Source organism: Diplotaxodon limnothrissa, linkage group LG6 (assembly GCF_057381915.1).
Source record: "Diplotaxodon limnothrissa isolate DT_005_m linkage group LG6, D_limnothrissa_male_GT1.1, whole genome shotgun sequence".
Classification (NCBI taxonomy): Eukaryota; Metazoa; Chordata; class Actinopteri; order Cichliformes; family Cichlidae; genus Diplotaxodon; species Diplotaxodon limnothrissa.
In genome coordinates this window covers 40,556,044-40,580,368 of record NC_140601.1, presented here as the reverse complement: position 1 = coordinate 40,580,368, position 24,325 = coordinate 40,556,044, and the positions used below count along the sequence as shown (strand labels likewise).

The following is a 24,325-nucleotide window of genomic DNA, read 5'->3' as shown; positions in this document are numbered from 1 at the left end:
TTAAGCTTTACCTTGTTACTCCTAGTGTTAACATCAGTCTACCTGCACCTCCAGTTTCCTCTTCCTTGGGTCAGCATTGAAACTTACCTGTTGCTCTACTGGTTCTCTCTGCTGCTAGTCTACTCCTCGATCACTGCTCTGGAAAAAGCAAAAGCTCAAACATCTCACCTGCCTGCCCTCCTTCTCACCATTTACCTCCAGGTCAGTGCAAAGGAGAGAAAAGGTCAGACATCTTGGTTTGCTCAGTTCACCTTAAGCCTGGACACTCACCCAGTTCACTCCCCCTCAGAGCGCACTACTCCCCACTAGGGATGGGTACCGGTAAACGGTAGTAACCAGACCGAAAAGCAGCGCACATTTCGGTGCTTTATTTCGGTGCTTTATTTCGGTGCTATTTTTCCTGAGATGTTGTACACTTTGGATTCTAGCCAATCATTTTACCTTTCCAAGGATAGTAGGCGGGCCCAGGTACGTACGTTCTTTTAGAGCAGAGCTACAGATTAAAAATGCTCAAGGCGAAGCGGTCAAAAGTCTGGCTGTACTTCACAGCAAAAGATGCAAACTCAGCAGCCTGCAACAAGTGCTTTAAGCTGATACTGTGATACTGTCAAAGGAGGTGACACCTCGAATCTGATGAAACACCTGGCAACGCATAGCGTTTTTTTAAAAGCCAAGAAATGCACCGTATTTGATAGCTTGCTGCAAGAGCTCACACCGAGCACATCTACTGCGGGTGTGGTGCCTGTTATCAGACCCGGAGTTAGCAACATCCCCAAGAACCCGAAGAGGAGAGTCCTGGCCCCTAGCCCTGCCAGTGTAGCAGAAATGATGACGGATGATGACGGCAGCAGCAGCCGTTCTTCTCTGCGTGAGGAGCTTAATGTTGTTCGTGTGTAATTTACGTTGAGTAGGCTAACCACGTTATTAAATTAATGCATGTAAGGTGAACTAGCAAACACCATCGTAGTTACATGCGGCTGTCTTCTTGTTTGATGGCAGATACTCCCTTCACCCTGGCCAAAAAGGCTAAAATGACCAAAGAAAAAGTGGAAAAAAGTTAAACATGAGAGGTTTTTGGACAAAGTTGGTGTTTTTCCATTGTTTAAGCACTGCTTCCAGCCAAGAGTGATGCCATATATGCCCCATAGCTGCAAAAAAGGCTAACATTGTTATCTTTTTACAAAAAAACAGCTAAACATGAGAGGTTTTTGGACAAAGTTTGTGTTTTCCATTCTTTAAGCACCGGTTAAGCACCAGCACTGTTTCAAAAGTACCGGTTTGGCACCAGTATCGGATAAAACCTAAACGATACCCATCCCTACTCCCCACTTTCCAAGTAAGCAGACTCTGAGTCTGTTTTTGGGTCCACTGCACGTAGTAGCCTTTCAGCTATCTGACATGAATAAAGACACCTGAGAATGAGGGAGGAAATACTAAGGGAACAAATATAATATGTTCTATGCAGAAACGTAGATAACAGTAGTATATAACTGACAGCTTTGCTCGTTGACGTAACCCCCTGTCTCCTCCTAGTTCTTAGATCTTTTCAATATCTATTATACTTTTTCTTCAGTTCCAGTTTAAGTTTCATGATGTTTTTTCACCTGTTTCAGAGTTTATAATGGGTGTGTATGGGACGGAATGTTGGGGCTAGAGTGAGGCAGCTCAACTGCTAGAGTGAGAGGAGCAAAAAAATTAATCTTAAAATCTTTTTTAAAACTGCTGCTGTGTCCGCAGCGTTTGCTCTACAGGTATGATTTTACCCTCAAAACGTAGCCATCGCTGTCCTCTTTCATCCAATGTGTTTACTATTGTCCTAGGTGTTATGGTTCTTTCGTAAATGTCACCAATGCACAGCCTCCTCCCTCCAACTCTTCCATAGACTCTAATGTTAAAATGGCTCAGAAGGTTCGTTTGAAAATCAGAAGAGCATGGTGTCTTTCCACTGTCACCACGTCCATATAATAAACTCCACAGGCATGAAAACTGAGAATTCAGTAGACTAGACATTGCTGTCACTCACGGTGAAAGAATTTTGTCAATACGACTTTTACTTTTCATTTGGGAACGATTTGTTTCGGCCTGACTTTTCTGTTCATTTTAAGCAGCAAAAGTGAGGCGCATGTCTGTGTACGTGTGTATGGAGCCATTGGGTGCGGTCACTATAGCAACCAGGCTCACACCTGCCTGCTTAACGAGCTCTGCCTGCCACTGTACCAAGATTCATCTTAAACACTTCTCTTTCAACTGCTGCTGTGTCCACAGTGTTACAGCCATCATTTTACCCTCAAATTGTCGCCATTATTGTTCTCTTTCCAACACCGTATCTTTCAAAGCTCAGGCATTTAAACTTTTTAAACTGTGTGGATCAAAGTGGAGGGATCACATTTGAGTCATTCAGTGATTCAAAGAATATGACCTTTTAATGTTCATTCAGATGTTTTCTGACTCTAAATGTTCTTTTCTCATTTCTTAGGGTTTTATAATTTACATTTAAAACATTTTCAGTTTTTTTCCAACTCCTTCTTCTGTGTAACCTTCAGCTTTTAGCAGTTCAGCACCTTTGTTTTCAGGTTAAATTCGTTTTTTTTTTTGTTTTTTTTAAATCTCATTCAATATTTTTAACTCAAAATTCAGCAATTAATTCATTTCAGTGCATACATTCAGATTCAAGCATTCACACTGCAGTTTCTTCAGAAAATGCACTTTCTAGTTAGGTTTTAATGTTTTATCTGTTTGATTAGGAGTGTATTTCAGTTTTCAGTGTGAATTTATACAAACAGGAATTGTTTTTTTATAGATGGAGGATCCAATTTTTTTTTGCGGCTCCAATGCACGTCCAGGCATCAATTGGTCTTTCCGCCGACTGGCTGGACCTTCAACATCCACATTGGGATTTGCCGCACAACCTTGCACAGACCGGGGGGCAGGGCAAAACTTGAAAGCCCTAATTTGGGTCTTCAGGGCTCCCAGAAAATTAACAATTGAAGAAAGTGATCCAGCACAAAACTCACATCACTCAGTATAGTTTGAAGTGTCCACACCCATGCTCAGTTTCACAAATAGACAAAAAACTAGCCACACTCGTCGTAGTCACAGGAGTGAAAATTGAAAACGTCCCAGAAATTGAAATTGTGGTAAATTAATCACACTAAAGCCAGATCTACGCCATTTTGGAAAGGTCCAGAGCCTTTATACATAGCATATGACAAACAGACTCAGTGGGAGATAAATAACATGTAGCCTAAAATTCAACATCTACGATTTTAAAGAGACACACAGGCCTTCCCTCCCCATCTCCAGCTGCCTCCCTCTTCCCGGTCCACCACAATCGCCCACACATGCAGGGCCTTGGAGTAGGGGTATGTCACCAGGGTGCAGAGGAGGCTACCCCCCCCCCCCCCCCCCCCCCGTCCCCTTCTGGCTGCCTCTGCCTCAATTTTATCCCACAACTTAGACATTCACATTACTCACACTCTCATTACACATACATATAGGATCTTGGGGGTGGGCACGATACACGGAATCCAAGTTACCATCAGGGTGTACACCTCACCCCTGGCGTCGTTGCCCACCTCTCAATTTTAAATACACGTAGACATTGAGGGCTATCAGGGGGGGCTATGCGCTTACCTGCTGCTCTCTGGCAGGCAGCTCCATGCCCTCCTGGGTTTTAAATGCACCTTAGAACACACATGCATCAACACTACAATGAGCGGGCGGAGGGAGGTTTGGAGTCTTCACAAACCCCCGTTCTCTGCTGCCTGCTGGAGCGGGGGGGCCAGGAGGAGGAGTTGGCCGTCCGATTGGGGTCTGGAATGTGGGGCCTCCCTGCTGCTGCGGAGTCGGGGTGGTCTGCCTCTCCCCACCGCAGGGAAAAGGGTAACACCACCTGGGTCTGGGTGCAGTTTCCCCCTCCAGGGGCAAGGGTACCTAGACCTGGGGCTTAGAGTACGCTTGGGGAGTGTGATCGTGTGTACAGCGTCTCTTTATGTCTGTCTCCACGTTGGGTGAGTGTTGAGTAATTGCATATGAGAGCATGAGGGTGGGAATGGATGTTTGTATCTGTGTGTGCCTGTATTTCTGTGTCTATATGTCAGGTCGGGTATCAGACGCCACCTCTCTGGGGACATCTCAGGCCCTCCAAGGTATGGAGGCCTATCTCCCCCACCACTCCCCCTGCCAGTGGCGGACTCCCTCAGACATCGGTGCGTTGGTGGTTCTTTGTGTCCGGGGATGGGCGTCCAGGTACACACCGACTCACTCCTTGGCGGCCGCTTATCGGGGCCTGGCGCCTGTGGCTCGCTCGGGCCACTTCGGGGGTGGGGTGCCCTCGGCCTCTCAGCCTGGGGCTCGGTCACTCTGGCACGGCTGGCTGCCGGCGGAGCTCCCGGGCGCGTCACTGCAACCCCCCCTGTCTTCTGCTCCGCGGCTGCTGTGTGACCCCTCATCTGGGGCTCTCCTCAGCTCTTTCTGGGATAGTGGCGCGGCTGCCCCTCTTTTGTTCTTCCTTGGTCTCCTTTGCTCTTGGGGCCTCTGGATGTCTGGAGTCTTGATCTCCTCCATACCTGCTTCATGCCCTGGGGGATAGGGCTGTGGCTCCCCCACACCCTCTAGCAGATCATTACATGAAGGAACCTTTTAAATACAAGCGCGCTCATGCTCACAGGTGTACACACGGGTGATCACACCCACAAACTACACCCTTTTTGGCTGCTACCTCAAAGCACACTGTGTGCTGTCGATCTTACGTGCTGCACAATAATGTTTAATATTTAGTATTTACTGTTATATTCCCATAGATCATCGTGATGATGTTGTTTATTATATTGTTTTTTTTTCTGCTTGTTTTCTCTTTTTTCTTTCTCAACAGGTGATCCAGGTGATTGATATATGTATTTTTTGTCTGTTTATTTTGTTGGTTTTTGTTTTTTGCCCTTTATCACCGTTACTCTTCCCCGCTGTTTTTCTTTCCCTCTTTCTTTCTCCCCTTTCTTTTCCCCAGTCAAGTCTGTCCCGTATTTAGCAAGTGAAAATAAAATAAACAATAAAAGGTGAATCAAATAGACCATTACAGCAAGTCTGGGATGGTCCATTTGGTAAAGTAAATCCGTTGGGCATCTTTCTTCGCCTTTAAACAATAATTCTGATGGCAAAAGAGCCAAACGGGACAGGCAAAAAAAAGAGACGCATAGTCTTTGAACTCTAGACAGTTCTGGAGGGTAGTTCACGCAAGTTGTCCTGCGTTTTCCCAGATACCTGTGAAAAAGCTGATTTAAGAAAAAAAAAAAGATTAACACTGTGTTTTATCAAGTTAAAAACAAATCTGATACGCAAACGCAAGGAAGGCCTTTCTTTAAGGCTTCTCCACAGTGTAAGGATAAAGCAACATTAAATAATTTGATCCTGCATGTTTAAAAAAATAATTCCTTTTTTTATAAAATTCACACTGAAAACCGAAATACTTAGTGTACTACGTATAATTACACTGAATTAAATAATATATGGCCTGTTAATAACACGTCTACGCTTGAAGATGGCACCGAACTCAATACATGGTATTTGTCTTACATTTAGAAATGTAGATCCCTAAAATACTTCATTTACATGGATGAGCAAACGTGTCAGCTGGGTGGGGGTAACTGAGGATACACACCAGGACGCCCTCACATGTCCGTAGGTGTCCAAATTCTCGGGAAACAAATGCTGGCCATCAGACATCAAATGTTTTTGATGAAAGGACATTTCAAAGGTTTGGACTGCGTTTTCTCAGACAGACTACACATGATTTAAACAATACGTCCTCCAACAGGAAAGAGCTATAAAAGGAAAGCAAAACAGGAGGTTGAGCAAGATCGTGTGTTGGTCTAACTGACAATTCGACTTGCAGAGGGTAAGATAACGGGGGTCAAACAAATCCAATAAGGTTGCTTCTAACATCCAAAAAACCAAATAGGTCTTCCACTCCACAATTAGAAATAGTAATACTCTTATAAGGCTTTATTTTCCAAGTTAAAAAACAAATCCAGAAAATGTAGCTTTCAGATTGCTGATTAAAAACAAACAAGTCTTGTTGTAGGGCTTTTCCATAGTGTTAGGATAAAACAACATTAAAAAATTGGATCCTCCATCTATAAAAAAGTAATTCCTGTTTGTATAAATTCACACTGAAAACCGAAATACATCATCAACAGAGAAAACATTAAAACCTAATTAAAACACACCCACTAGGAGGAAACAGGTGCGGGGTTTACGTCAATGAGCAAGCTTGTCAGTTCTGGATAGGGTAGTGCACGCACATGTTCACATGCATGAATGTGAATGTGTGCGTGCACGTACGTGAACGAGCAAACCTATCAGTTATATACTACTGATAAGCAACTGAGAAACCAATATAGAACAATAAAGTCCAATATTTAAACCCCAGGTCCAAGACCAAGAATTTTTATAAAAATAAGGTGTTTTCATATCTGAAGTCATTGGAATTGTTGGCCCAGTGTCCTGCAGAATGAAGTTTTTAACTTCAAGGGGCTCCTGAGGAATGTAATAACCAGATGAAGATGACACAGTAGCTTTAAATATCTTTTATGTTTATATAGTTTGATAAGCAGGGATTCATAAGAAGGGAAACTGAAATTGCTGATTATTTATGGTCACCTTTTTGCCTCTGTCCGTCTCTCACCTGGCTGAAAGTGCTGCATATTCCTCTCTGCTTGTTGCCATGGTAGATATACACAGCACCTCTGTTATCATCCTCAAGCGGAGCTCCGACAGCAACGTCTCGGAGTTCATCTCCATTCAGGTCTGCGAGGCTGGATATGGTGGTGCCAAATCTACCCATGGATGGTCCCATCACAATCAGTTCACTTTTCAGTTGCAGCTATGAGAAAAGAGGAGATTAGTTCATTGAGTTTGATCATGAAAGCATTGAATGTCACACTGTAATATCACAAAGTGGTGGCTCACCTCATCAGTCAGAGTGTAGATGTAGATCTGACCTTCTTTCTTCTCCTGAAGCTGGTAAAACGTTAGCGCTCCCACCAGCAGGAAATCAGTGTCACTGTCTGAGTTAATATCCACCGAACACAGCTCGGCGCCGAAGTAGGAACCGATCTGACAAGTTAGTTATATCATTAGTTCAGTGTTGTTTTAATTATAGATTTATATCATTTAGGGATATCACTAAAGCACCTTGGTGACTTCTGTCTTCTCTCTCCTTTAGCTTGTGTTTTGTCATGTTTGACATTTGTGGTTTATCTCCATGCTCTTATTTTCTGTCTTATTTTATCTCAACCAGTCTGCTAGATGTCTGTTCCTGTTACTAGAGTTCAATCAAGTGTTTGATCATGCTGATCGTCTGCTTGTTGTGGTTCTCTAATATTTCACTGTCTTTACTTTATAATATAGAGCACCTTTCTATAATTGTTAATGTGAATCACTGATCTACACATAGAAGTGATTTAAAATAGAAATAACAGTAGATTTGATCAAGAAAATTTGCATTTATTTCAAGGCAACACTACAATCAGGTATCAACAATGACATGGTGACACACAATGACTTCCAAAAACAAACTGAGCCATATGAAGAGTAAAATTACCATATAAGTAACCGACCTGGTCTCCAGTTATTCTTTGTGCTGTGGTCCAGTTGTTGCTGTTTTGTTTGAAAAGTACAACCTGTCCTGTGTGCTGAAACCGGGGTGCACCCGTGAAATACAAAGAAACCCCACCTCTCTCTCCAACAGAGACAGAATATCCTGCAAGAGGCAAATATAACACACAACATGTTTTTATTTGAAAAACTAATGTGTGTATTTGTTGTACTTGGAAGATATTAAAACTGATTTAGACTGGAACCTTCCAAAGTTCATTTGTTGTAGTGTTGAGCCAAATAACGAAATCTTATTTTTAAAAAAGAAACATCAGATAATGTGTAAATAAAGTTTACCCATGTAGGAGTCCATCTCCATTTCTTGATCCTCAATTGTTTCTGTTTTATCTCGACGTTCTTGGAGAGAACCACGCCAGCTGTTTGTTCCCACTGAACCCAGAATCAGTGTATCCTATAAACAGGAATGTGCAGGTGTAATGAAACAGGAATCCCAGGTATGGTTAGAAAAGGAAGCGGAAGATCAACTGTGTCATCTGACCTGCTGCAGCTGGACTCATTTTCCAGTTAGTCAGCAGCAGAAAAGTTTTAAGGATGCTGAAGTGCTAAATTTAGCATGGATAAAGTCCTTCACTCAAACTCCGTATATTGATATGAAGAAATATAATGCAATTTGGCCCTTCACTGTACATTTATGTCTGCACTTGTGTCTGGCCAGAAAGAGAGTACCAATTCGCTTATTTGGTAGGTCAATGAAAGGCTTAAGTTAGTTAAGTGTGAGAAAAAATGTGCATTCATGTTTGCAGTTTTGTCTTGTTATACAATATTTGAAATTTAAAAAACAAACAAACAAAACACTACATTTTGGGAAATATTTGTGGGTGTTTTCTTGTTTGTACTACTGAACACTAAAAGTGGCCCTCACATGAGATGACAGTGCAGGCAGTGACCCACAGCTCATTTAAGTTTGAGACCCCTGCTTTAGTCTGATTTCCAGATGATTCTTTAGGGTGCTCAGATAGATTTTGCTCACCTTGTTGAAAATAGCGCTGAATCCACTCTGAGACATTTCATCAGTCAGGTTTCTTGCTTGAGCCCCTTTGGAACCTAAATATGGACCATCAGGGAGTACACGTTACAGCTGCACATGTGGAAGATGAGATGACATGAATTCTTGATTCTTGATTGAAAGAAATTAGACCCCACCTTCCATAACAAAGACATCTTTCTGAAAATTCTCCAGTACTCCTGTGAGTCCATCATAATTCTCAATTTTGAAGGCATTTTTGTCTTTTGGTTCTGAAGCGATGGCCCTAAATTTATCCAGCTTTGCATCCTTGATCTGAAACCAGAACACAGCTTTAAAACATGAAGGAGTTCCAAGTCTGACATCAGCATAAGAAAAAAACACAATATTAGAATAAAAATTGGAATTTACTTGTTCTGACCCACAACAATAAACTCATATTCATCACATATATTAAAAAGAGCATTGATTGTTATACAGAAGTGAACAGAAGAAACCAAACGTGACAAAAAAGGAGACATGATATATGGCATTACCCCAATAACAAGACGAATTATATTTTTCTCATCATATTTTTTAATTATCCCTTTTCTGTCTGTATCAGAGGGATCTCCGTCTGTGATTAGAATCAGAGCTTTAGTTGCATCAGGAGAGGCGCCTGCAGCTTTGTTGTCAAAGATTTCATCACTGAAACAAAAGTAAAAACAGCTTTTGTAACACAATAAACCAAGCTGTGAACATGAACACATTAACAGTAAATCAACAAACTTAAGATGCAAATAATGTCACAGTTGTGTTGAGCCTTTCTTCTTTTATTATAACTGAACTTACAGAACAAATTCGATGGCTCTGTGTGTGTTGGTGAGACCTTTTAAATGATTTTCTTTCATGAGTTTATCAAGAGCACGTCCGGCTTTATAGTCATTGAAGTCAAACACTTTGTGGACTCTTGTGGCAAACTGAACTGCTGCAAACTGAAAAACCAACATAAATTATTTAGATACGACACTAAACGGTAAATATATCTTAACAAATAAAAGCTGTGAATGCTTAAATGTTGCAGTAGTGAACTGACCTTGATCGACATGTTCTTCAGGCTGTCCATTATCTCCACAATAAAATCTTTATTTCTGTTGAATTCATTTTGAGTCAAACTCCCTGATCCATCAAACAGAAAGACGAGGTCCACTGTCTTTTTGGTGCATTCTGGAAAAATAAAACATATTTAATCATAACTCTTCCAGGCAGTTACAGGTCAAAATTACCATTTGTATTAAATATTGTTGAAAAAAACAGTAGCAGAATAACTTAACTACTTTTTGAAGAAAACAACGTAATGGACCTTTTCCAGTCTGGTTTGAGCAAATTGCATTCCACTGAAACCACTTTACTTACAGTGGGGCAAAAAAGTATTTAGTCAGCCACCGATTGTGCAAGTTCCCCCACCTAAAATGATGACAGAGGTCAGTAATTTGCACCAGAGGTACACTTCAACTGTGAGAGACAGAATGTGAAAAAAAAATCCATGAATCCACATGGTAGGATTTGTAAAGAATTTATTCGTAAATCAGGGTGGAAAATAAGTATTTGGTCAATAACAAAAATACAACTCAATACTTTGTAACATAACCTTTATTGGCAATAACAGAGGTCAAACGTTTACTATAGGTCTTTACCAGGTTTGCACACACAGTAGCTGGTATTTTGGCCCATTCCTCCATGCAGATCTTCTCGAGAGCAGTGATGTTTTGGGGCTGTCGCCGAGCAACACGGACTTTCAACTCCCGCCACAGATTTTCTATGGGGTTGAGGTCTGGAGACTGGCTAGGCCACTCCAGGACTTTCAAATGCTTCTTACGGAGCCACTCCTTTGTTGCCCGGGCGGTGTGTTTTGGATCATTGTCGTGTTGGAAGACCCAGCCTCGTTTCATCTTCAAAGTTCTCACTGATGGAAGGAGGTTTTGGCTCAAAATCTCACGATACATGGCCCCATTCATTCTGTCCTTAACACGGATCAGTCGTCCTGTCCCCTTGGCAGAAAAACAGCCCCATAGCATGATGTTTCCACCCCCATGCTTCACAGTAGGTATGGTGTTCTTGGGATGCAACTCAGTATTCTTCTTCCTCCAAACACGACGAGTTGAGTTTATACCAAAAAGTTCTACTTTGGTTTCATCTGACCACATGACATTCTCCCAATCCTCTGCTGTATCATCCATGTGCTCTCTGGCAAACTTCAGACGGGCCTGGACATGCACTGGCTTCAGCAGCGGAACACGTCTGGCACTGCGGGATTTGATTCCCTGCCGTTGTAGTGTGTTACTGATGGTGACCTTTGTTACTTTGGTCCCAGCTCTCTGCAGGTCATTCACCAGGTCCCCCCGTGTGGTTCTGGGATCTTTGCTCACCGTTCTCATGATCATTTTGACCCCACGGGATGAGATCTTGCGTGGAGCCCCAGATCGAGGGAGATTATCAGTGGTCTTGTATGTCTTCCATTTTCTGATGGTTGCTCCCACAGTTGATTTTTTCACACCAAGCTGCTTGCCTATTGTAGATTCACTCTTCCCAGTCTGGTGCAGGTCTACAATACTTTTCCTGGTGTCCTTCGAAAGCTCTTTGGTCTTGGCCATGGCGGAGTTTGGAGTCTGACTGTTTGAGGCTGTGGACAGGTCTTTTATACAGATGATGAGTTCAAACAGGTGCCATTCATACAGGTAACGAGTGGGGGACAGAAAAGCTTCTTACAGAAGACGTTACAGGTCTGTGAGAGCCAGAGATTTTCCTTGTTTGAGGTGACCAAATACTTATTTTCCACCCTGATTTACGAATAAATTCTTTACAAATCCTACCATGTGGATTCATGGATTTTTTTTTCACATTCTGTCTCTCACAGTTGAAGTGTACCTCTGGTGCAAATTACTGACCTCTGTCATCATTTTAAGTGGGGGAACTTGCACAATCGGTGGCTGACTAAATACTTTTTTGCCCCACTGTAACATGCCTAGTGACATTTTGATCACAGCAGACTTTGGAAAGTAAACAATTCTGGTTCTACTGGATCTCACCTCTGCTTTAATACCATTGATCATGATAAATAGGCTTAAGGGCTTGTTTAGGATTACTGGTGTTGTTTTGAAATGGTTCATGTTGCATCTATGTGAAAGATCTTTTACTGTCTGTATGTATCAAATTTTGTCTGAAACATCAGTTCTGCCCTGTGGGGTCCCTCAATGATTTGTTTCGGGTTTGATTCTCTTTTTGCTTTATATAATCCCTCTAGGCCAAATTATCAGACGTTGCAGTAATAGTTCTTATCACCTCTGTGCAGATGACATTCAGTTATATTGTTCTTTCAAAGCTTCTAAGTTTTATAAATGGTCTTGTTTAAATAATTGTCTGTCAGAAATCAAACAATGGTTAATGGCAACTTCCTCCAGTTAAATATAGACAAAATCAAAATAATAATAATATTAATACATTTTTATTTAAGAAAGTGCCTTTAAAAAACACTCGAGGACACTGTACACAAGCTATAACAACAACAAACGTAACAATTTACAAAATAATAAGGATAAAATGTTGAGCAAATATATAAAATAAATTAAAGTAGCAGGATGGAAAGATTTATGTGGAATAGGCTAATGTGAATAGCTGAGTTTTGCGTCTGAACTTAAAAAGAGGGAGGGAAGTGATGTTTCTTATCTCAGGTGGAAGGAGTTCCAAAGACGGGGGGCAGAGCAACAGAAAGCCCTGCGCCCCATGGTGGCTAGCCGGGGGGAAGGGATGGAAAGAGAAAGAGAAGAGGAGGATCTGAGACACCGAGAAGGGATGGTGATTTGAACCAGGTCAGAGAGGTATGAAGGCGAGAGATGATGTATAGCCTTGAATATGTACAAAATTATATTGAAATTGATGTGGTATTTAACCAGAAGCCAGTGAAGCTACTGCAGAGCAGGGGTGATGTGGTGCATAGAAGGGGTCCTGGTGATAATACGAGCAGCAGAGTTCTGGACACGTTGAAGCTTATGGATAGATTTGTGACTAAGACCAAAAAGAAGAGAGTTGCAGTAATCGATCCGGGAAGTGACCAGGCTATAAACAAGAATGGCAGTGGCATGTGGGGAGAGAAAAGGATTATTCTACTTTCATCTCTCTTCAGATTACTGTAACGCTCTGATTACTTGTTTCAGCGAATCATCATTGGATCGCCTTCAGACTGTACAGAATGTACAACATGATGAAACTCCCCAGTATATCTCTGAGCTTTGAGCACCTCTTCCTTCTTCCCGAACTCTTAAGTCTTCAGGTCAGAGGTTACTGTTGGTCCCACATACTAGGTTCAAAGCATGTGGACTTTTCAGGCAGCGGCACAAAGGTTATATTTATATTTCTGGTTTTATTGTGAAGCACTTTGTCATTTTATCTGTAAAAAGGGCTATATAAATACATTTTACTTACTTACTTTTACTAAAATAAACATGGAGGAACACTTTACCTTGATACGCAGGTTTGAAAGAGGAGATTTTCTGGAGTTGATCAGAGAGCTCATAACAAATACTGTTCAGATAGGAGTTCTCATTGCATTCATGCACCAAACTTGGACTGCAAACCTAAATCAGAGCATAAAAGTTAAATAAAGCTCTGCATATTAATTTGTTTTGCTCACAGTGATGAGGAGAGAGAGTGATTTACTCACAGTGAATCTGGAGCCGGAGGAATCAGCAGCGATCGACAAGCCAAGATGTTTGACTGCTGTTGTGTTTGACTGCAGGTCCTCTGCAACTGAAGCATTTTATTATAAAATACACAAACTTTTACAGTAATGTATTTAGTTGTAAGTTGTAAATTGTGTAATATTCTGTTGATACCAGTAGGTTTGAACCACTTGTTTTGGTGAGGTTGGTAAATTCCTCCAGATCCATTTAGCCTGAGAGGTGCAGTGACGACTATCCTGTGGAAAATGATGACACTAATTAGTTAATGAAGTTTATGCATAAGTTCTATGGGGAGGGTCTGTAATCATCTGCCTGCTTTCCTGGGTCTTCAGCTCCTAGTCTATTCTCTACATTGCTTACATTTTCCCACGCTGTCAAATTCATCCATCCATCCATCCATTCGCTTCCGCTTCTCCTTTTCAGGGTCGCGGGGGGCGCTGGAGCCTATCCCAGCTGTCATAGGGCGAGAGGCAGGGTACATCCTGGACAGTTCGCCAGTCTGTCGCAGGGCCAACACACAAGTGACAGACAACCATTCACACTCACATTCATTCACACCTAGTGGCAATTTGGATTATCCAATTAACCTATCCCCACAAGCTGCATGTCTTTGGACGGTGGGAGGAAGCCGGAGTACCCGGAGGGAACCCACGCAAACACGGGGAGAACATGCAAACTCCACACAGAAAGACCCCGGCCTGATGGTGGAATTGAACTCAGGACCTTCTTGCTGTGCGGCAACAGTGCTAACCACCGTGCCGTGTCAAATTCATACCAACCTCATTATTCTAGTCCAGTCATTTTCTTGCCTGCCTTCTGTGAGCCAATCACTCTCCACTCTGACTGCTTTAAGTTTCAGTACTCATTCACTTGTTTGTAAAACCTGTCTCACCCCCATCCAAGCCTCTGCATCTTCAACACCACCACCAGTGTCTAAACTCCAGGGGGTCCTCTCCTATCCCCTATCACTGCTGGAATTCTGTTCTGCTATGATGGGTCATCAGTGTTTAAGTGCTAAACAGCTAAAGAACCAGTCCATTTACCATCTCTCCTCCCCCTTTATTTAGATATTCAGGCTTTGAAGAATAGATGGTTCATTAAATATGAAAGTTTTTAGGATATATTTGTACTCCTTTATATTAATATCCAAACTTACAATAGGAAGAAAACTGAAAAAGGAGATGAGATTAACTTGACATAAGCGGGGAAACAAAACAGACAAACAAACACAGAGAGAAGATTGGAGGAACAGAGTCAGAACACCAAAGGTGATTACACACTTTGTAAAAGGATCAGAATGGTTTAAATTCATCCGAAATATATTTTTTCTTTAATAAGGAAAGCATCACACTGCACACTCCAACATGTGATACCAGTCACAGTAAATAACTAGCTACTCACTCACTGCGCCTCGTGCCTGCTTATGCCTGCTCATTACAGTATTAAAGGACATTTGACTTCAGTTCCTTGAAATTACTGTTAAATGTGGTTCCCTTCATCCATGCAGTATTTCAAATTAGTCAAAAACAATTAGTTTCATGCACTTAAAAAGGAAGAAATGTTACAGAAACTTAAATATTTATTTTTAAAAATAGATTTTTACTAAATTATTACTAAATTTTCTACTAAATCTATGTAATTACGTTGAACGTTGGGTTTGAAGTGCAGCAGAAGAGTTTTAATTAGTGCTTTCAACAGTGTTAGATCACTCACAGGATACAGTATTATACGATGTCTTGAGTCAAACTTACCCTTTGTTATTACTAGACTTGTTCAAGTACTGTAGCACTCGGTATCCAAAGAAATCACCTGGTTCACCCAGAAAGACTTCAGGATTTCTTGTGTCAATATTAAAAGCCAAACAGGCAGGGATGGTTGAAGCTGAGAAAGTGAAAAGCATGAAATTGATACTAACTAAGACTTTAATACCCTAAATGAAACCTGCATCACCAATAAACAAAAAGCACAGCTTATACGGGAAATGGTTTTTGCACTGCTGCAGATGGGAAAGGTGTGCCTGAATCATTTGGGGGCAGTGAGTCGGGTAAGACTGATCACTTTGCATCAGTCAGTCTCTTCCTATTTCAGTATCATGCTGGGGCCTGAAGAAGAGGCAGTACAAAGAGCACATGGTGGAACGGGGTGAGAAGCTAGTGTGAAAAAAGGAATATGAAAAGAGCACGCCCAGAACTGGACTTGATAACAGGGCAGGTCCACTGAATATGATGTACAAAGGTGTAAAAAAATGTTAGCTCCCTTCCTGATTTCGTTTTTTTTGCATGTTTGTCACACTTTCAGATCATCAAACAAATTTAAATATTAGACAAAGATAACACAGGTAAAAACAAAATGCATATTCTAAATGATTGTATTTATGGAGTGAGAAATAATCTAACCCTATATGGCTATGTGCGAAATATAAATTTTTGCCAGAAAACATCTTTTTGATCCCCAAGACTTTCGGGAAAATACTCTGTGGACTGGAGAGACAAAAGTTGACTTTTTGGAAGCTGTGTGTCCCATTATATCTGGCATAAAACTAACTCAGCAACCCTCTGATATGGCTGAATTACAATACTGCAAAGATGAGTGGGCCAAAATTCTTCCACAGAGCTGTAAAGGACTCAATGTCAAACATATAAAATTAGGAAATCAGGAAGGGGGCAAAGCCTTTTCCACAACACTGTATATGTGAGCTGAGATAATGTGTTTGTGAGAGCTGAATGAACTGTTGGTATTCTGTGCTTGGAGGGAATCCATGAGTGAGCCTTGTCACACTCATTATCTATGAACACGTTTTTCTATATATGGTGTTTCTCACACACCGTTTACTTGGGTGGGCTTTCCTGATACATTTCCAGTGACAGATATATTTTACTGTTCAATCGAGATGACAACACAGTCAATAAACTACTGGAAACCCCTGCGCTCTGACTGGGTAGCTGACAACAACTGCAGAAGCTACAGGACCAGGCAGAGCGCCAGACCCAGGCCCTGGAAGATCTGTTTGCTGGGTTCTCTCGAGCTGCGCTGTCGCTCCCCCCCGGCAACTCATTGTTTTCTGAGTGATCAAATAAATATTTCCTCCACTGTATGTGAGCTCTGTGTACTTCATCAGTTAAAAAACCATTCCCTCCATAGTAAAACAATTCCCTCTCTGGTTAGGAGGAGGCCACTTTTTGTTAACTATAATAACACATGTGCAGGAACACATAACACATTCAGGAATTCCAGCTCCTGAATGTGATTACGTATAGTTAGCTAGCTTATCCTAGAGGATCAGAGGAACATTGGATATATTTATTACTCTTTACACATTTGAAATGAGAGAGTGTCTAAAAATAATACAATAAATTTCGATCTATAACACAGATACTCATACAATCTGCTCTTTTAACGTAACACAAACAATTCCACAAAGGTTTAAGGGAAGATTTCATCAGTTTCAGAGGCGTCCTTTTTGCCACATTACTGTATGGTCTTTACCTTATAATATAATGATTGTTGTTTTAATTTAGTACTATGTAAATAGAACTGAATTGGCTTTGTTTCTAAAAGTGGGAGCATGTGGAAGAAATCACTTGCCTGTTTTTGAAGTGCATACACAAAGTCCATATTCAGAAAAACTCCCACAACTCTTTCCCCAGACAAACAAAGGATCTCTGTCTATTTCAAATGGAGGAAACCTGTTTCAAATCTTACCAACAGCCACTGTACAGATGAGCCAGACTATGTGGTCCTTCATCGTCCTGTGTTGCTCTAGTCCGATCTCTTAGTCTGAAATAGGATTAAGACACAAGCCAGCATTTTAGTGAGCACCAAACAGGATGCCCGGTTCAAGAACTTGGAGGAAACACAAACAATGGGAGGGTCACACCTCTCATTTATCTGGACACAGGGCCGTGCAGAGATCTTTGAAGGGGCGGGTTCTCAAAGTTAAAAAGGGGCGCACAGAACCAGGCCGAATAACAAAAACCCACATTCATCAATAATCTAATATGGAATCTTATCAAAATATATCATTGTCATCAGGTGGGGACAACGCAAAGCAAACGTAGCCTTTTTTTAACCTGATGGGGAACAATGTTGCTGTTGAGGGGTTGCTGCTGCTCCTGCTGCTGATAGTGTTGATGGGCAGGGCTGTGTTGATCTGACAAACTTAATATGTTCCCATTAAAAAGTCCATAGTAGAGGTGTTAGCTGATTAATATTTCAAATATGACCAAATGCCGATTTTACAGGAACAAAATTATTGTATCTTTACACAGATAAAATAACAAGCTTTCTGCCTTGCGCAGTGGATAGTCAAACAAACTGAATAATCAAAAAGACATATTGTTTATAGAACTAGGAATAAATATTAAGGGAAGGATTCTGGATCAGCACCATAATGCAAACTTGTGGCCATAGTATATACAGTATTCTGGAAAAAGTATAAAATATCACTGTGTGTGTGTGTGTGCATGTTTTATGTAACAGACTTTATTTAAATTAAAACTTATAAATAAAAACAATAATAAACACAATTACAATAGTTTGGTTCTATAACATTTTTCTATCATTATTTTATTATGGATTAGGCGCAAGAATTGTTAAATTTTGATTATTAATCGAATATAATCTGTTTTTAATGTATTTTCTTTAAACTACAGTGATTTTATAGCGTAATTATAATAATCCATAATTACGTGGCTATGCATATTAGATAGTTTTCAGTGAAAAATAAGCACCCCAGAAAGGCAGGGGAAAGCCCTGTAACTTACTTTAAAACTAAATATGTCCCTAAAACGGTGGACAGAGCTACAGACCCATGACAGCCTTGCTCAGTTAGCTAGCGGCTAATGACCAGCACTACTTGTGGGGTTATAAAAGGACAGTTGTTGTGTGTCGCAAACACAGCACGCTCATGTGTTTCAATTCGTCAGTTGCCACAAGACAACTTGCCAACGTGTACATAATAAGCTAATACTCCCGTGTGCTGAAGACTGAAGTGTACGTTGTACACCCTGCTTACTGTTTTTTGCGGCATCAGTCTGGTTTCCCAGTTCATTTGTGTTTCTCTTACTAGTGATGGGTCGTTCGCGAACGAAATGGCTCTTAGAGCCGCCTCTTTGACGTGAACGACGCGAGCCGACTCCTTATCGCGAGCCGTCACGTGGGTTTTTTTTTTCTTCTTTCTCTCAGCCTCTCTCTCGCACTTTTTTTCCGCTTCACTCTGCACGCGAGCCTTGTGCTTTACGCTGGGCAGAGGGGGGAGGGGCGGTAGTTACACTCAGTAGCACAGGAACAGAGCCAGAGAGAGAGAAAGAGAGGCAGGGACAACAACATTAGAAAGGTATAGTAATCATCCACAACTATTTTCGGTTGCAGATGATAAAGGATTGAGAAAGTTTATTTATGCAGGTCCATATGACAGAGAATATGCATGTTCTTTTAGTTTTCATATTATAATTTATATTAAATTGTGTTGTGGTTTGCAGTGTTTTGTGTTCTTTTCACTTTAAATTTGTGAAAGGAAAAAGCTGAAAATTTAAATAGTTAAAACTTGAAATGTGAATAGTTGATTTTTGTATTATATGATTTATTTATTACATTTTATGTGGAGTGAATAAATAAAAGTATATTTACGGTGGCCCCTAGAGACAAAGCACATACAAACTTCAAATCACATACGAACTCTGAAGCATGTACAAACTCCAAAACACGTAAAAACACGTACAAACTCCAAAACACGTAAAAACACGTACAAACTCCGAAGCACGTAAAAACTCAGAAGCATATAAAAACTCAGAAGCACATAAAAACTCAAAACACGTACAAAAGACAACAGAAGTGCTCCAGGATGCTGGGCGCAGTGTTGAGCCTTTGTTATCTTGTGGCTACACAAGCCAGCAAGTACCAACGACCGGATTTGGTGTGTGGTAATAACAGGTAAATGAACTTTTTTTAAAATTATTTGAATATATATATATATGAGTGCCTGTGTATAAATACACAAACAATACACACATGCTTTCAATTGTGTAATTTAAGTGATCTAGTAGCTCTGCTTTGGAAGTTCAGTTCATGCTAGAAATGTGTTTTGGAGTTTGTACGTGTTTTGTCTCTAGGGGCCACCGCATATATTTATATATAAACATATATAAATAAAACCACTTGTTTTTACGTTAGTAATTCCTTTTGTGCATAATTTTATATTATTGTTAATAATAAATAAATTAAAGCAACAAAACAACCTGAAGAGCCGGTTCGGAGCCGAAAGAGCCGACTCTTTTTAGTGAGCCGAACCGAAAGAGCCGGATCTCTAAAAAGAGCCGGAAATCCCATCACTATCTCTTACAGCTCCGCACAGTCCAGGAGGAAAACAATGCGCGTGCTCTTTGCGTGCTCGTTCCCGGCTCCTCTGTTGTCAATGGCGAGGATTGGTTAATGGTCATCATGTGACTGATGCGCGCCCGTTCCTTTTATTTACCAAAATTGTGATTAATAGCTAAATGTTATTGCTGAGGGGCACAGGCAGGACTCCACACGCACACACACATTAGAAAAAAGGCTGCACTTGAGTCCTGTCAGTCCGTTTCAGAGGTGTTGTTTTGACTAAAGGCTTAACTTAAAACATGTGCAGTTCAAAAGGTGAGCTTGTACTTGTTGGAGTTCATCCTCATTGGTTACTGCTTCTGACAAACATGACGTTTGTACACAGAAAACGACTTAATGTGACTTTTTCTCTTTCTGCATATACACAGATCTGCCAGGAGGGAGCACTAAAAGATCTTTTTACACTGCACATGACTTCAGCCCACACAAATATTGCCCTTTTTGTGCATTTAAGTCCAAAATAATATTGTTAAAGTTGCTTTTACAAGTTTGTTTATTCAAAGTGAATAAAGCACAGTCTATGTGGGCAGTTTTGTTTTTCTCAGCATTAAGATCTCTTTATCTCTATCTCTCACTCTCTCTCTCTATATATATATATTCACTCCTGTGAAATAAGCTGTAAAAGCCAGTAGTACAAATATTTTATTATATTTGTTCATCCAGTTGAAAATGTCACTGAGATCTAAAATTACCTTTTAAAGACCGATGTAAACAAAAAGGCAGCCGACTTTGTAACTGTTAAACTCACAGACTCAGATGGGGCTAATTTACATCAGAGTGAACACAACATCAAGATTATATGTGAACTTACATGTAAGCTTTCTTTCTTTTCTCTCCCTCTGAAATAAGCAGCTGAACCTTTAGCTAGCAACACACCGTGTGACAAACTACACACAAACAGGTTGTGTGTTCACAGATGTTTGTTGAGATGATAGAAATGTATTTGAAAATACCTGACAATAAAAAAAACATTGCTCTTTTTGTGCTCAACTTTTGTTTGGGCTTATTTTCAAAACACAAGAAGTAGAAAGTACCAATATTTGTTTAAAAATGTAGGGAGTAAAAAATGCTAGAAAAATAACTACTCAAGTAAAGTACAGATACCTGAAAGTTCTTAAATACATTAACAAAGTATTGATACTTTGTTACTTCCCACCTCTGGGTATAATATAAGTGACAGTTTAAGTGCTATAACTACATGTGCAGAAGGCAGGATAACCTGCGCAACTCGTGCTCCCATTCAGACAACATCTTTTTTCAAGGAAGGACTTTCATATTTCAGCAGAACAATGAAAAATCCCATGATGCATCTATTACAACAGCGTGGCTTCAATCCACACCATTCATCAACTGGGGGGGACCTGACCCAGCTACCATAATGTGGGAGTTGGGGTACAGATCACCAGTCTGTCGCGGGAGTAACACAGACAAACAACCATTTGTGCTCACATTCACAACTACAGGCATATTAGAATCACCAGTTAACCTAATCCTGCTAACTAGCTACTAGCTACAGAGCAGGTCACCTACTAACCGGAAGTTGGTGGTTCGTTCCTAGTCTGCTCCAATCTGCATGCTAAATATCCTTTGGCAATATACTAACTCCATCAGAGTATGAATGTTAGTTAGTTAGATAGCACTACAAACTTAGAAAAGTGCTTGTGTGAATGGGTGTGATTGGGTGAATGAACGAGTTGTGTAAAGCGCTTTGAGTGCTCAGAGTAGAAAAGCGCTATATAAGAACCAGTCCATTTACCATTTCCTTGTCTTTGGACTGTGAGAAGAAGCCACACTACCTGGACAGAACCCATGCAGACACAATGAGAACATGCAAACTGCGCATAGACAGGCCTCAGCCAGATGGTGTCACTCACAAGCTGGCAACACTCGGCCTACACCCAACCCTATCCACCCACCACAGGACTTTATGACTGGCAGGCAGCATTAGTACTAACACTGGCGTTCCACAGGGTTGCGTCCTCAGTCCCATCCTCTACACCCTGTACACCCACGACTGTGTTGCATCCAATAGGGATAACACCATACTAAAGTTCGCGGACGATACTGCAGTGATCGGTTGCATCACTGGAGGGGACGAAGCTGCTTACAGGAGAGAGGTGGCCGGTCTGGTGTCATGGTGTGAGGAGAACAATCTCACCCTCAACACTGATAAGACAAAATAGATGATTGTGGACATGAGGAAGAAGAAGAGGCCTCACCAGCTGCTGTTCATCCTGGGGCTTGAAGTGGAGAGGGTGAGCAGCTTTAGGTACCTGGCCGTCTACATGTCTGAGGACCTCACCTGCACACTGAACACCACACAGCTGGTCAAGAAGGCTCAGCAGCAGCTGTATTTCCTGAGGAGGCTGGGGAAATTTGGGGTGTTGGCCAAGATCCTCAGCAGTTTCTACAGCTGGATTGTGGAGAGCACCCTGACCAGCTGCATCACTGCATGGTATGGCAGCACTACTGTTATGGACCACAAATGCCTGCAGAGAGTGATAACAAATGCTGTGAGGATCACCAAGACCCCGCTGCCCTCTCTGCAGAACATCTGCCATCGCAGAGTCCATAGGAGAGCTGCCTCCATCCTCAAAGACCCCACACACCCAACACGGACTGTTCACACTTCTGCCCTCGGAACGAAGGTTTAGAAGTGTGAAATCCAGACTCGACTTGATTTTGTATCTCGACTCAGCAACTCCTTCTTCCCCACTGCTATCAGACTCTTAAACAGCTGACCTATTTTAACAGTATCAATAATTTTTGCACTTCAGGTCATCTCACATATCAACCAGCATATTAAGCTCATAGCTCTTTTGCACATAAATCTATCTATTCAATACTTCAATTTTTCTTTTTTGTCTCCATTTCAAGTTCAAGTTCAAGTTCAACTTTATTGTCACTTCAACCATATACAGTTTAAAAATACACAGTGAGGCGAAACAACGTTCCTCTAGGAACCAAGGTGCTACAAGACAAGTTAGTGCAAAAAAAATATATATATATAATATATCTAGTAATAATATTGTGCAAAAGAGCATTTACAGGTTGGTGTGTGCGATGGTTTGGTGGTGTAGGTCAGTGTGTTTGCGCTTGTGTTGGTTAGTCAGTCCAGTCTCAATGTTTTGAGGTATTTGAGTTAAGCTGAGTGATAATGTTAGTGTATGTGTGTGTGTGCGTGTTTATCAGTCAGTCCCTTTTTGCTGAGGAGACGGATGGCTTGTGGAAAAAAGCTGTTGCACAGTCTGGATGTGCGTGCCCGAATGCTTCGGTACCTTTTTCCAGATGGCAGGAGTGTAAAGAGTGTGTGAGAGGGGTGTGTCCGATCAGCCACAATGCTGGTGGCTTTGCGAATGCAGCGTGTGGTGTAGATGTCCTCAATAGAGGGTAGAGAGACCCCGATGATCTTCTCTGCTGTTCCCACTATCCGCTGTAGGGTCTTGCGGTCTGATATTTATTTATTCATACTATTTGTATTCTATCTATTGTACATATTAACCAGCATCTGTGTGTGGACAGCAGAGAAAGAATTTCATTGTACAGAGAAATGCTTTTTATTGGTACACATGACAATGAATGCTTTGAATCTTTGAATATCTTGAGGCGTTATTATTCTTCCTCGTTTCATTAAGAGCATGATAAAACAATCAAATCTTCAACCCCTTCTCTTCCCAAATGGTTTTGGGGTCAACACTGAACTGCATAGAAAATTCAGCTGCCAACCTGTTAACTTGTTGGAGACTAAACAAGCATCAAGTCATCTTTTCCTCCCAGAGGGGATGACACATGAGGTTATAAAGACTTCCGATATTGTAGAAGTCTATGGAAGAACACATCTGATCAGGATCAACCTCTGGTTGTGATTGTACATAAATAAATAAATAAATAAATAAATAAATAAAGACATTTTTATTTCTATAGCACCTTTCTAGACAGAATCACAAAGTGCTGCACATAAGATAACAAATAATAAAAGGGTAAAACAGACAATATAAAACAGGCAGAAATTTAACCAAACAGTTTTAAAAAGGTGAGTTTTGAGTTGTTCTTTTAAAAACAACTACTGAGTCCACAGTTCTTAATGTTTGGGGGAGAGAGTTCCACAGTCTAGCCCTCACGTCATCCTTTAAAAAACTTACGTTCATCACCCTAGGGACCGTTTTCTGCCACGCCCGAAAAAGTGCTATAAAAAATTTATATATTAATATTTTATTCCACTTTAAATTAGCCAATCTTTTAGACCTACTTCTCCTTGAAATATTCATGTCAAGTTTTAATTACATTTCGCGGATTTTAACCCTTTATATCCCGGTTTCGTCACATGAGCGCACTGCTTTTTTTGCCCCAAAAAACAAAAAACTTGAATATTTTCCAAAAAAAACATTTGAGGTAATATTCAATTGTTATTATAATTAGGCCTTTAGATGGACTAAAGATTGGCACCAAGAGTCATTTCGATCGCCTTTTATTTTTTTTCCAGGAGCGCATTTCATAAAATGCACACTATCGACCACGCCCAAAAAGTGCTATAAAAAATTTATATATTAATATTTTATTCCACTTTAAATTAGCCAATCTTTTAGACCTA

General features: G+C 40.9%; 1 protein-coding gene across 3 annotated transcripts in view; it reads right to left on the bottom strand.

Moving 5' to 3' along the window:
* Positions 1–18,417, bottom strand: part of LOC146631228 (integrin alpha-L-like) — a 30,365-nt gene extending 11,948 nt beyond the window's left edge. For all 3 annotated transcript variants that reach the window (XM_085355204.1, XM_085355205.1, XM_085355206.1), the window contains exons 1-15: positions 18,371–18,417; positions 17,059–17,133; positions 15,108–15,237; positions 13,510–13,592; positions 13,338–13,423; positions 13,137–13,251; positions 9,714–9,844; positions 9,470–9,612; positions 9,175–9,325; positions 8,818–8,953; positions 8,645–8,718; positions 7,951–8,065; positions 7,617–7,759; positions 6,967–7,113; positions 6,683–6,880 (exon numbers count right to left, since the gene is read on the bottom strand). In XM_085355204.1, the coding sequence (XP_085211330.1) occupies positions 6,683–6,880; positions 6,967–7,113; positions 7,617–7,759; positions 7,951–8,065; positions 8,645–8,718; positions 8,818–8,953; positions 9,175–9,325; positions 9,470–9,612; positions 9,714–9,844; positions 13,137–13,251; positions 13,338–13,423; positions 13,510–13,592; positions 15,108–15,237; positions 17,059–17,101 (1,695 nt within the window). In that variant the 5' untranslated portion in view covers positions 17,102–17,133; positions 18,371–18,417. The remainder of the gene's footprint in view (positions 1–6,682; positions 6,881–6,966; positions 7,114–7,616; positions 7,760–7,950; positions 8,066–8,644; positions 8,719–8,817; positions 8,954–9,174; positions 9,326–9,469; positions 9,613–9,713; positions 9,845–13,136; positions 13,252–13,337; positions 13,424–13,509; positions 13,593–15,107; positions 15,238–17,058; positions 17,134–18,370) is intronic.
* Between the last annotated feature and the right edge of the window lie 5,908 nt (positions 18,418–24,325).